This window comes from Chelonia mydas, chromosome 2 (assembly GCF_015237465.2).
Source record: "Chelonia mydas isolate rCheMyd1 chromosome 2, rCheMyd1.pri.v2, whole genome shotgun sequence".
NCBI lineage: Eukaryota > Metazoa > Chordata > Testudines > Cheloniidae > Chelonia > Chelonia mydas.
In genome coordinates, this window is record NC_057850.1 from 178,002 (window position 1) to 191,984 (window position 13,983).

Sequence of the window (13,983 nt, forward strand, 5' to 3'; positions counted from 1 at the left end):
TTGGGCCGCAAACGGGCCGCTGGTTGAGAACCACTCATCTAAGCTGACTGTTTGCATAACACAGGCTATAGAATTTCACCCAAGAATTCTTGCATCAAGCCCATATGTTAGTGTTGAGCTAGAGCATGGTTTTCTAGAGAGAGATCCAGTCTTGATTTAAAGATTTCCAAGTGATGGTGACTTGACCTCATCTTTTGGCAAATTGTTCCAGTGGTTAATTACACTCACTGGGGATTGTCTATATGAACATTAGTAAATTTATAGCACAATAGTGTGCCGTGCATTAACTGGCTGTGTGGATCCTGCTACAACACATTAAAAGTTCCATGGTGCACTTTGAACTACTCCCGTTTCAAAGTGAAATAAATCAAAGTGGACTATGGCACTTCTAGTGCAAAGCAGTTGGGTCCATACAGCGAGTTAGCACACTAGCCTGCCGGGCACTATAGACTTACACCCCAGCTAGTCATGCACTAACTGTTCATATAGACAAGCCCACTGTTAAAAATCAGTCTGAATTAGTCTTATTTCTAATCTGAATTAATCTAGCTTCAATTTGCAATCTTATTATGTCTTTAATCTATCAGACAAACAGTCCTCTTCTATCAGAAATATTCTCCTCCATGCAGAAATTCCAGGATTATAAACCCTGCTCTTCCACTTACTATCTCTAGAGTATCTGCTATGGTGTACAGGAATCTCTGTCTCTCAATTGCCATCTGTTAAATGGGACTCTTGCTTATAATACCTCATAAGGTGCTGTGTTCATTTAATGTATGTAAAGCAATTGAGATTATCTCTTGGAAAACATTAGAGATGGGTAAAATATTATTGAATCTTCTCTACCAAAATTAATACCTTAGGTTCAAATTCAAAGTTTCGAGTCACAAACTGCATGGCTCTTGGAATCCTGCCCATGGCGTTCACGAAATCTGTTTTCCTTTGCAGATATTTTAGCTATCCATTCGGACTACAGAGCCTCTGTTATTAACCGCATAAGTTCCAGGTAAGCCTTTTACGTTGTGTCACTAGCAGAAACCAACAGATGTTGGTATAATATGGGAATAAGTTCAGCAACCAGCTGGCAGGGATTTCTGTCTACAGACTCACTTATTCATCCTCAAGGCAGTGACATTAGATAGAAACAACTGAAGCAAAAACCAGTGACTGCTCATCATTCAGGACTAATATTAAAGTTGACCTGACAGCTTTTTACTTGCCATGGCCCAAATTCCAGGCTTTTATGTTGTGATGTTGTCAAAAGTAGAACATTCCCTTGTATTCTTTGTGCTGGTTATACTCTTAAGATTATGAAGTCGAGGATAGCTGGTTCTCTCTAATACGTTGGGGTTTTTTTATTTCAAATTTATGAAAAGTTTCTTTATGTATTTTTATTAGAAACCTGATTTTTCTTAGAGAGCCCACGTTAAAAATTCTGTATAGCTTAAGACAGAGGATTCAGGACTCCACCCTTGTAGTAAGCAAAATTCCACTTTTATTACTACTTATTAAAAGCAATCAGTAAAAATGCATGTCACATTACAACACCACAGTGCACTTCTGTTAGCTCATACATTGCACTGTAAAACCAACCAAAGTGCACATTATGGGGAGTTTTACCTTGCATTAATTTTAGTTACAGGAACAGGTTTACCTTAGACAAACATTTATTATTATTGTATTTGTTTTAAGAAAGATGCTAAAACTTTAAAGTTACTTATTAGAAATTGTTTTTTCTTCAAACTGCAGGGGTTTTCAGATAACTTAGTCTACCTTAAATCTGGCTAAAAATCATGTAACATATCATAGAATATCAGGGTTGGAAGGGACCTCAGGAGGTCATCTAGTCCAACCCCCTGCTCAAAGCAGGACCAATCCCCAATCAAATCATCCCAGCCAGGGCTTTGTCAAGCCTGACCTTAAAAACTTCTAAGGAAGGAGATTCTACCACCTCCCTAGGTAACGCATTCCAGTGTTTCACCACCCTCCTAGTGAAAAAGTTTTTCCTACTATCCAACCTAAACCTCCCCCACTGCAACTTGAGACCATTACTCCTTGTCCTGTCCTTTTCTACCACTGAGAATAGTGTAGAACCATCCTCTCTGGATGATCCTGTATCTGGATATACAATCTTAGATGTTGTTCCATTTAGGCTTTTAATACTAGTGTGGAGTAATGCTTAATTTCTGTCTGGGTGTAGTTACATCTCCAGATGGGTAAGATGGGATCTTACAATTCTTTAGTTTGCCTTGACACAGTTCTTCTCCCATGGACTAGTTTTGGGTACTAGTTTTGGCTAGTCTACTTTGGATTCAATTCTCTGCAGGAGCTGGTGAACAGCTTTGTATGTCCTAAACAATCCTCTTTTAGGTAGAGATGTTCTTTGACCTGGGGGTAATTCTGCCTCGCAACAAAATATTGAATTGTCAGTCCTCAGCTTCTGCTGACCAATGTCTCAGAAGAACTTTTTAACTTCCATCTTGGTGCTTTCCCTGAATATTTTTTGTAACTACATACTGGCTAGTCCAGTATCTGGATTTAAACCTGTTAATCTTAACCTCACACTTACATTCCATTTTCCTTCTGTTTCTCCTTTTTTGAGAGAGGTGCAAATGGCTTCCTCTTATTTAAGAATATTTTGGTGGTTATACTTTTTATAGGATCAGTTGATACACTTTTGTTTTTGTTATAATGTGACACTGTTTAGTTTTATCTGACAAAAGTGTAATTTTAGCTTTAACTTTTTGTTTCAACACTTTTTCCTCAACACTGTGTATTTGTACCAACAGCCCATCATATGTTACTTAGTCTAAAACAAGTGACTACAAGTATCCCTTCCTTGGTCTTTAGGCTTTTCCCCTTCTGTTCACAGCCCTTTGCGACACCTTAATGGGAGGAAAAAAAACGAGGAGTACTTGTGGCACCTTAGAGACTAACAAATTTATTCGGGCATAAGCTTTCATGGGCTAAAACCCACTTCATCGGTTGCATGCAGTGGAAAATACAGTAGGAAGATATATATGGAAAAAATGGGTGTTGCCATACCAACTGTAACGAGACTAATCAATTAAGGTGGGCTATTATCAGCAGGAGGAAAAAAAATGTTAGTAGTGATAATCAGGATGGCCCATTTCAAACAGTTGACAAGAAGGTGTGAGTAACAGTAGGGGAAAAATTAGCATGGGGAAATAGTTTTTACTTTGTGTAATGACCCATTCACTCCCAGTCTTTATTCAAGCCTAATTTAATGGTGTCCAGTTTGCAAATTAATTCCAATTCTGCAGTTTCTTGTTGGAGTCAGTTTTTTGAATTTTTGTTGTTGGAGAATTGCAACTTTTTAGGTCTGTCCTTGCCTTTCCTGACTGATTCTTTGGGTGAGGGTTGAAGCTTCAGAACCTCCTTAACACAACAAGTGCTGATGGATAATAATGGGGTGTGATTGGTTGTCACCCCGGGGTGCAGTCTCGGAGTTGTGGGCACTGCGGGGGCCCCTCTAATCGCTCAGTTGGGTTGGCCCTACTCACCCTGGTTGGGGACACAGCCAGCCTAATCCAGGCCGTATTATCACCCAACACGACAGCAGGTGGCACGACACACCCAAACTGAGCTACCTGAGAGAGCAGTTTCACGGAAGCCACTCAAATACATGCAGCAGACAGCAGCCAATTTCCCAGCTTTCCAGACTCATCTCCTTCTTCTCTCCCCCCCTCCTCCCTCCTACGCTGGAGTATAAACCCAAAATTATACCGTCTTGTGCTGCACAGGGAACTGTACAGCATAAGCTCATAAAATTCACCCCTTCCCCCAACGTGGAGAGGAATATGCAACAGCCTTTTCCCCTTGAACTAAGATTCCCATACACGTCACTCCAACTCACTGGTTTAGATCAGGGGTGGGAAAACTTTTTGGGCTGAGGGCCGCATCTGGGTGGGGAAATTGTATGTGGGGCAGGGGGTTGGGGTGTGGGAGGGAGTGCGGTGTGCAGGAATGGTCTCAGGGCCAGGGATTGGGGGAGAGGAGAGGTGCAGGGTGTATGAGGCGGCTCAGGGAAGGGGGTTGGGGTGCAGGAGGGGTGTGGGGTGTGGCAGGGGGCTCAGGGCAGAGGTTTGGGGTGCGGCAGGGGGGTTGGGGTGCTGGGGGCTTAAGGCAGGGAGTTTGGGGGGCGGGGTGCAGGAGGGGTTCGGGCTGTGGCCCAGCACCACTTACCTAAAGCAGCTCCGGGATGGCAGTGTTGCACACCGGGGCCAGGGCAGGCTCCCTGCCTGCCCTGGCCCCGCACCGCTCCGGGAACCGGATGGAACCACGTCCCTGTGTGGCCCCTGTGGGAGCGGAGACACAGGGCTCCATGCGCTGCCCTTGCCACGCCTCCAGGTACCTCTCCCAAAGCTCCCATTCGCCGCAGTTCCCCCTTCCCAGCCAATGGGAGCTGCAGGGGGCGGTGCCTGGAGGCAAGGGCAAGGCATGGAGGCCTCTGGCACACCCCCCACTTTCTATCCCCCAGGGATGTGGTGTCAGCCACTTCTGAGAGCGGTGCGGGGCCTGCGGCATCACGGGATGCAATCCCACAGACTGGATCTGGCCTGCAGGCCGTAGTTTGCCCACCCCTGGTTTAGATAAACAAAAACAAGTTTATTAACTACACAAGGTAGATTATAAGTGATAGTAAACAGATCAAAGCAGATTACTTAGCAAAAAAACACAAACTAAGCTTAATATACTAAATAGACTGGCTATGAATAGCAGATTCTCAACCTAAGAGATGATACAAGCAGGCTGCAGATTCTTAAGGGGCAAGCTGCACTTACTTTACAGCTTGGAATCCCCAGGTGTCTCATTCACTGGCTAGAAATCCCTTTAGCCTGGATCCAGCACTTCCCCCAGTTCAGTCTTTGTTCCTCAGGTGTTTAAGAACATAAGAAACATAAGAACAGCCATACTGGGTCAGACCAAAGGTCCATCCAGCCAAGTATCCTGTCTACTGACAGTGGCCAATGCCAGGTGCCCCAGAGGGAGTGAACCTAACAGGTAATGATCAAGTGATCTCTCTCCTGCCATCCATCTCCACCCTCTGACAAACAGAGGCTAGGGACACCATTCCTTACCCATCCTGGCTAATAGCCATTAATGGACTTAGCCTCCATGAATTTATCCAGTTCTCTTTTAAACCCTGCTATAGTCCTCGCCGTCACAACCTCCTCAGGCAAGGAGTTCCGTAGGTTGACTGTGCGCTGAGTGAAGAAGAACTTCCTTTTATTTGTTTTAAACCTGCTACCCATTAATTTCACTTGGTGGCCTCTAGTTCTTATATTATGGGAACAAGTAAATAATTTTCCCTTATTCACTTTCTCCACACCACTCATGATTTTATAGACCTCTATTATATTCCCCCTTAGTCTTCTCTTTTCCAAGCTGAAAAGTCCTATCCTCTTTAATCTCTCCTCATATGAGACCCGTTCCAAACCCCTAATCATTTTAGTTGCCCTTTTCTGAACCTTTTCTAATGCCAGTATATCTCTTTTGAGATGAGGGGACCACATCTGTGCACAGTATTCAAGATGTGGGCATACCATGGATTTATATAAGGGCAATAAGATATTCTCCGTCTTATTCTCTATCCCTTTTTTAATGATTCCTAACATCCCGTTTGCTTTTTTGACCGCCACTGCACACTGCGTGGATGTCTTCAGAGAACTATCCACGATGACTCCAAGATCTTTCTCCTGATTAGTTGTCGCTAAATTAGCCCCCATCATATTGTATGTATAATTGGGGTGGTTTTTTCCAATGTGCATTACTCTACATTTATCCACATTAAATTTCATTTGCCATTTTGTTTGCCCAATCACTTAGTTTTGTGAGATCTTTTTGAAGTTCTTCACAGTCTGCTTTCGTTGTAACTATCTTGAGCAGTTTAGTATCATCTGCAAACTTTCCCACCTCGCTGTTTACCCATTTCTCAAGATCATTTATGAATAAGTTGAATAGGATTGGTCCTAGGACTGACCCTTGGACCACCACTAGTTACCCCTCTCCATTCTGAAAATTTACCATTTATTCCTTCCCTTTGTTCCCTGTCTTTTAACCAGTTCTCAATCCATGAAAGGATCTTCCCTCTTATCCCAAGAGCCTTTGGTGAGGGACCTTGTCAAAGGCTTTCTGGAAATCTAAGTACACTATGTGCACAGGATCCCCCTTGTCCACATGTTTGTTGACTCCCTCAAAGAACTGTAATAGATTAGTAAGACATGATCTCCCTTTACAGAAACCATGTTGACTTTTGCGCAACAGTTTATGTTCTTCTATGTGTCTGACCATTTTATTCTTTACTATTGTTTCAACTGATTTGCCCGGTACTGACATTAGACTTACTGGTCTGTAATTGCCAGGATCACCTCTAGAGCCCTTTTTAAAATATTGGCTTTACATTAGCTATCTTCCAGTCATTGGGTACAGTAGCTGATTTAAAGGACAGGATACAAACCATAGTTAATAGTTCCGCAATTTCACATTTAAGTTCTTTCAGAACTCTTGGGTGAATGCCATCTGGTCCTGGTGACTTGTTACTGTTAAGTTTCTTAATTAATTCCAAAACCTTCTCTAATGGCACTTCAATCTGTGAGAATTCCTCAGATCTGTCACCTAGAAAGGATGGTTCATGTTTGGGAATCTCCCTAACATCCTCAGCCGTGAAGACTGAAGCAAAGAATTAATTTAGTTTCTCCGCAATGACTTTACTGTCTTTAAGTCCTCCTTTTGTATCTCGATCGTCCAGGGGCCCCACTGGTTGTTTAGCAGGCTTCCTGCTTCTGGTGTACTTAAAAAACATTTTGTTATTACCGTCTGAGTTTTTGGCTAGCTGTTCTTCAAACTCCTTTTTGGCTTTTCTTATTACATTTTTACATTTAATTTGGCAGTGTTTATGCTCCTTTCTATTTACTTCACTAGGATTTGACTTCTACTTTTTAAAAGATGCCTTTTTCTCTCTCACTGCTTCTTTTACATGGTTGTTAAGCCACGGTGGCTCTTTTTTAGTTCATTTACTGTGTTTTTTAATTTGGGGTATACATTTAAGTTGGGCCTCTATTATGGTGTCTTTGAAAAGTGTCCATGCAGCTTGCAGGGATTTCCCTCTAGTCACTGTATCTTTTAATTTCTGTTTAACTAGCCTCCTCATTTTTGCATAGTTCCTCTTTCTGAAATTAAATGCCACAGTGTTGGGCTGTTGAAGTGTTCTTCCCACCATAGGAATGTTAAATGTTGTTATATTATGGTCACTATTTCCAAGCGGTCCTGTTATAGTTACCTCTTGGACCAGATCCTGCGCCCCACGCAGGACTAGATAGAGAGTTGCCTCTCCCCTTGTGGGTTCCTGTACCAGCTGCTCCAAGAAGCAGTCATTTAAAGTATCGAGACATTTTGTCTCTGCATTTTGTCCTGAGGTGACATGTACCCAGTCGGTATGGGGATAATTGAAATCCCCCGCTATTATTGAGTTCTTTATTTTGATAGCCTCTCTAATCTCCCTTAGCATTTCATCGTCACTATCACTGTCCTGGTCAGGTGGTCGTTAAGAATAGAACAGTAGGGATCTATTAGAGCATGGAATTACTATTCATAGAGATTCTATAGAACATGTGGATTCATTTAAGATTTTTATTTCACTTGAGTCTACATTTTCTTTCACATATAGTGCCACTCTTCCGCCCCCTGCATGACCTGTTCTGTCCTTCTGATATATCTTATACCCCGGAATGATGGTGTCCCATTGATTGTCCTCACTCCACCAGGTTTCTGTGATGCCTATTATATCAATATCCTCCTTGAACTAGAGTGCCTCATATTAACCCATCTTATTATTTAGACTTCTAGCATTTGTGTACAAGCACTTTAAAAAACTTGTCACTGTTTATCTGCCCTTTTCTGATGTATCAGATTCTTTATGTGAATGTTTCTTGTCTGATCTGGCCCATACTTTGTCCTCTTTCATCCCCCCCCTCCTTCCTAAAACCTAGAGAATCTCTCTATCAATAGACTCTCCTCTAAGAGAAGTCTCTGTCCAATCCACATGCTCCTCTGCAGCAATCAGCTTTCCCCCATCTCTTAGTTTAAAAACTGCTCTGCAAGTTTTTAATGTGAAGTGCCAGCAGTCTGGATCCACTTTGGTTTAGGTGGAGCCCATCCTTCCTGTATAGGCTCCCCCTATCCCAAAAGTTTCCCCAGTTCCTAATAAATCTAAACTTCTCCTGTCTACACCATCGTCTCATCCACGCATTGAGACTCCGAAGCTCTGCCTGCCTACCTGGCCCTGTACGTGGAACTGGTAGCATTTCTGAGGATGCCACCATAGAGGTCCTGGATTTCAGTCTCTTTCCTAGCAGCCTAAATTTGGCCTCCAGGACGTCTCTCCTACCCTTCCCTATGCTGGAGGGGAGGGATAGGATACAGAGGGCCCTAGACAAATTAGAGGATTGGGCCAAAAGAAATCTGATGAGGTTCAACAAGGACAAGTGCAGAGTCCTGCACTTAGGACGGAAGAATCCCATGCACCGCTACAGACTAGGGACCGAATGGCTCGGCAGCAGTTCTGCAGAAAAGGACCTAGGGGTTACAGCGGACGAGAAGCTGGATATGAGTCAACAGTGTGCCCTTGTTGCCAAGAAGGCCAATGGCATTTTGGGCTGTATAAGTAGGGGCATTGCCAGCAGATCGAGGGACGTGATCGTTCCCCTCTATTCGACATTGGTGAGGCCTCACCTGGAGTACTGTGTCCAGTTTTGGGCCCCACACTACAAGAAGGATGTGGAAAAATTGGAAAGAGTCCAGCGGAGGGCAACAAAAATGATTAGGGGACTGGAACACATGACTTATGAGGAGAGACTGAGGGAACTGGGATTGTTTAGTCTGCAGAAGAGAAGAATGAGGGGGGATTTGATAGCTGCTTTCAACTCCCTGAAAGGGGGTTCCAAAGAGGATGGATCTAGACTGTTCTCAGTGGTAGCTGATGACAGAACAAGGAGTAATGGTCTCAAGTTGCAGTGGGGGAGGTTTAGATTGGATATTAGGAAAAACTTTTTCACTAGGAGGGTGGTGAAACACTGAAATGCGTTACCTCAGGAGGTGGTGGAATCTCCTTCCTTAGATATTTTTAAGGTCAGGCTTGACAGAGCCTTGGCTGGGATGATTTAGTTGGGGATTAGCCCTGCTTTGAGCAGGGGGTTGGACTAGATGACCTCCTGAGGTCCCTTCTAACCCTGATATTCTATGATTCTGTGTCATGTACTATGACCATCAGCTCCTCCCCAGCACTAGACATAAGTCTGTCTATATGCCTTGAGAGATCCGCAACCTTCACACCAGGCTGGCAAATCACCATAAGGTTCTCCTGGTCATCACAAACCCAGCTATCTGCTTCTAATGATCGAATCTCCCATTACTAACACCTGCCTTTTCCTAATGAGTGGAGTTCCTTCCCCCTGAGGGGTAACCTCAGTGCGAGAGGTACCCCAACATCATCTGGAAGGAGGGTCCCAACTATGGGAAGGTTTCCTTCTGTTCCTGTTGCCTGCTGTCCTCTGGGCCTTCCATCCTCCTTAACAGCGCAGGGGCTGTCTGATTGGAGGTGGGACAAATCTACAGTGTCCTGGAAAGCCTCATCAACATACCTCCCTGCCTCCCTTAGCTCCTCTAGTTCTGCCATCCTAGCCTCCAAAGCCTGTAAACGGTCTCTGAGGGGCAGGAGCTCCTTGCACCGAATGCACACGTATGCTACTCACCCACAGGGCAGGTAATCATACATGCTATACTGAGTGCAATAAACAGGATAGCCCTTACTCTGCTGCTGGGCTTCTGCCTGCATTTTCTCTTACACTTACCGAGGTTAATGATAGGGTTTGTTTTAAATCAAGACGTTTTGATTATAGCTTAGTGTAAAGGTTTTAAGAATGGCAAATGTACCTTGCCCCCTTCCTACTCCCCTTTCAAACTCCCTCTCGAAACTCCCTGTTAGCGGCCCTTGTTCACAAAGCTCCCGGGTTTCAGGAGCACTCTTTTTTGTGTGGGGAGTGAAGAACATGAGCTGATGTCACTGATGGGTTCGGCCACAGAGATACCCCCTCCTTCCCCCCCCCGCCCGGGACTGTCACCTGATGTGCTGAAATTACCTCTGAGCCCATTTTCCACTGCCAGCTTGGGACTCCAGACCCCTGCCTTGTTGAGCCAGACATACCAGTTTGCTACAACACAGACCTAGGTCTGATCCATGCCCCTAAAGCTGCACATTTTAACCAAAAACTGTTCGGCAAGTCACCTATCTCCAGCACCCAGCTCCCAATGGGATCCAAACCCCAAATAAATCCTTTTTACTCTGTATAAAGCTTATACAGGGTAAACTCATTAACTGTCTACCCTCTATAATACCGATAGAAAGAGAGATGTACAGCTGTTTGCTCCCCCAGGTATTAATCACTTTGGGTTAATTAATAAACAAGTGATTTTATTAAGTATAAAAAGTAGGATTTAAGTTGTTTCAAGTAATAACAGACCAAACAAAGTAAGTTACCAAGCAAAATAAAACAAAACACGCAAGTCTAAGCCTAATACATTTAAGAAACTGCTTATAGGTAAATCTCGCCCTCAGAGATGTTCCAATAAGCTTTTTTCACAGACTAGACTTCTTCCTAGTCTGGGTCCAATCCTTTCCCCAGTACAGTTCTTGTTAGTTCCAACTCAGGTGGTAACTTGGGGATTTCTCATGACCAGCAACCCCCTTTGTTTTGTTCTTCCCCCCCCCATTATAGGATTCCCGCCTTGTGCCAAACATTTCTCTCTGGGTTCCCAGCCTGCCTTCTAAATGGAAAAGCACCAGGTTTAAGATGGATTCCAGGATCATGTGTCATGCTCACATGTACTGTGAGACTTCATTACTCGCTGGCTGGCACCCACCGTGTATACAGGAAGGCTTACAAGTAAAGAGAGCCATTTACAACCAATTATCCTAGTTAATGGGAGCCATCAAGATTCCAAGGCATCATTAATGGCCCACTCTTTGCATAATTAAAATAGAACTTCAGAGTAATACTTTATATTTCTAGCTTCAGATACAAGAATGATACATTCATACAAATAGGATGAACACACTCAGTAGATTATAAGCTTTGTAATGATACCTTTTGCATAAAGTATATTCCAGTTACATTATATTTACACTCATAAGCATATTTCCATAAACATATGGAGTGCAACGTCACAGTCACTCCCTGCTTTATAGGGCTTTTGCATATGGTGAGAACCCTTTGTTTCAAAGCTTGGTTCCCAGGCCAGTCTGTGGAAAAATACTGACATCCCAAGATGGAGGCCAGCATCATGTGGTCTGACCATGTGCCCTTGTAGAGTCATAGTAGCCATTACTCACAGGCTGTTTGGAGTGTTCCCAGGAAGGCTCCTCACCAGGTGGGCGATAAGCTTCTCCTAAGACCTATTGCTTTTTCTTAATGGCCAATTGCCCTGAATAGGCCCTTCCCCACCCACGATCTAAACTAAAAGCATCTTGTCTAGTGGGCATTACCCAGGTGTAACTACATTTGAAATACAGATACATAGTAAATATTCATAACTTCAGATAAATCATATATGCATACAGATAGGATAACCATGTTCTGCAAATCATTACTTTTCCAATGACACCTCACATGACTTATCTTGCATAAAATACATCATAATTATGTCATCTTCATAGTGATATTATTATGATAAATATGGGGTGCACTGCCACAGGGGGTATTTGGGGCCCAACAAGGGATAAGCTGTTAATAAAATCCTTGCTTAGTGATGCAACATTAAGCATGTTTTGTGGTTTGTGTCAAGTTATTGCTGGTTTACCCCAGTTGTAACAGCCACCATTGAAAACATTTTAACATCTTGTTGAACACATAGGAAAAGGGGAGTTAAAGACTTAAGTAAGACTTTTATTTAAAGAATTTTCCTTATTCCCTTTCCCTTTTGCTATATATGTGATGGGTTCGATCACAGAAACCCCCTTGGGACTGTTACCCGATGTGCTGAGACTACCTCTGAGCCCATTTTCTCTGCCAGTTTGGGCCTCAAGAACCCTGCCTTGTCGAGCCAGACACGCCAGTCTGTTCTAACACAGACACAGAGTCTGAACCATGTGCCCCAAAGCTGCAGACTTAACTGAAAACACTGAAGACTTAACTCCTGTCTCTAGCAACCAGAGACCCAGCTCCCAATGGAATCCAAACCCCAAATAAATCTGTTTTACTCTGTATAAAGCTTATACAGGGTAAACTCATAAATTGTCCACCCTCTCTAACACTGATAGAGAGATATGCACAGCTGTTTGCTCCCCCAGGTATTAATTACTTATCTGGGTCAATTAATAAGCAAAAGTGATTTTATTAAATATAAAAGGTAGGATTTAAGTGGTTCCAAGTAATAACAGACAGAACAAAATAAGTTACCAAGAAAAATAAAACAAAACACGCAAGTCTAAGTCTAATGCATTAAGAAACTGATGACAGATAATCTCACCTCCAGAGATGTTCCATAAGCTTCTTTCACAGACTGGACTCCTTCCTAGTCCGGGTCCAGCAATCACTCACACTCCCTGTAGTTACTGTCCTTTGTTCCAGTTTCTTTCAGGCATCTCTTGGGGGTGGAGAGGCCATCTCTTTAGCCAGCTGAAGACAAAATGGAGAGGCTTCCAGGGCCTTTTATAGTCTCTCTCTTGTGGGCGGAAACCCCTTTGTTCTTCTGTGCGAAGTCACAGCAACAGGATGGAGTTTGTAGCCACCTGGGCAAGTCACATGTCCATGAATGATTCAGCTTTTTGCAGTCCAATGCCATTGTTTACATGTTAGTTTGAACGTTCCCAGGAAAGCCCAGATGTGGATTGGTGTCTCCCAAAGTCCAGTGTCAGTTAAGTGTTTGGTTACTGTAACGATGCTGCCTTTGGTGGGACTCTTCTGAGAGTATCAATTCAGGACAAATTGCTTGGAGCAGGGCAGTTACAGCCTAAGGCTGGGGTTTCTCCACTTCTAAGGCATGCCAAACCAGCCAGACAGGGAGGACTTTGGTTTTACCCCACTGGCTAACCATAAGTCATACAAGCAATGCCCTTAGACAGTCCAGTTTCTTAGTATCACACCAGTGCCACTTGTTATGGGGATGAATGGTTATGAAAAGCAATACCCCAGTGAAAGGAAAAAAAGGTTCTCCTGATCCCAAAGGACCAAGCCCCAGACCCAGATCAATATACAAGTTGGATCTTACCCACAAATCTTGCTGTTGCCAATCTTTTAGAATCTAAAGGTTTATTCATAAAAGAAAAAAATATAGATGAGAGCTAAAAATTGGTTAAATGGAATCAGTTACATACAGTAATGGCAAAGTTCTTGGTTCAGGCTTGTAGCAGTGATGGAATAAACTGCAGACTCAAATCAAATCTCTGGAGTACATCCACAGCTGGGATGGGTCATTCAATCCTTTGTTTAAAGCTTCCATTTGTAGTAAGGTTCCTCCAGAAGTAAGAAGCAGGATTGAAGACAAGATGAAGGAGATGCAGCAGCCTTTTATAATCTCTTGGCATGTGGGCTCTGCTTTCTTTGTTTCAAAGACAAGCTCTCCAGCACATGGCATGGAAAAAACTTAGCATGTCCCTGCCTGCCTTGCTGAGTCACAAGGTGTATATACCTTCTCTCAGTGGGTCAGTTGAATAGCTGATGGTGCTTAATGGGCTATCAAGCAGGCTAGACAGTGCTGATACCAAATTGTCTGGGGTGTCACCCAGAAGCATAGCACAAGTTTGAAATACAGACAGTATAGAGCCAATACTTGTAACTTTAAATGCATAAATGAAACATGCATACAGATAGCATAATCATAACCAGAAAACTACAACCTTGCCATAGACACCCCACTTGACCTCCTCTGTACAAGACCTGGTGCAACCATAGGACCCTGGTTGAA

At 43.3% G+C, this 13,983-nt stretch overlaps 1 protein-coding gene across 9 annotated transcripts in view; it reads left to right on the forward strand.

Moving 5' to 3' along the window:
- MAPK15 (mitogen-activated protein kinase 15) overlaps positions 1-13,983 on the forward strand; it is a 57,310-nt gene that overhangs the window by 20,426 nt on the left and 22,901 nt on the right. For all 9 annotated transcript variants that reach the window (XM_043538865.1, XM_043538868.1, XM_037891678.2 and 6 more), the window contains exon 8: positions 949-1,006. In XM_043538865.1, the coding sequence (XP_043394800.1) occupies positions 949-1,006 (58 nt within the window). The remainder of the gene's footprint in view (positions 1-948; positions 1,007-13,983) is intronic.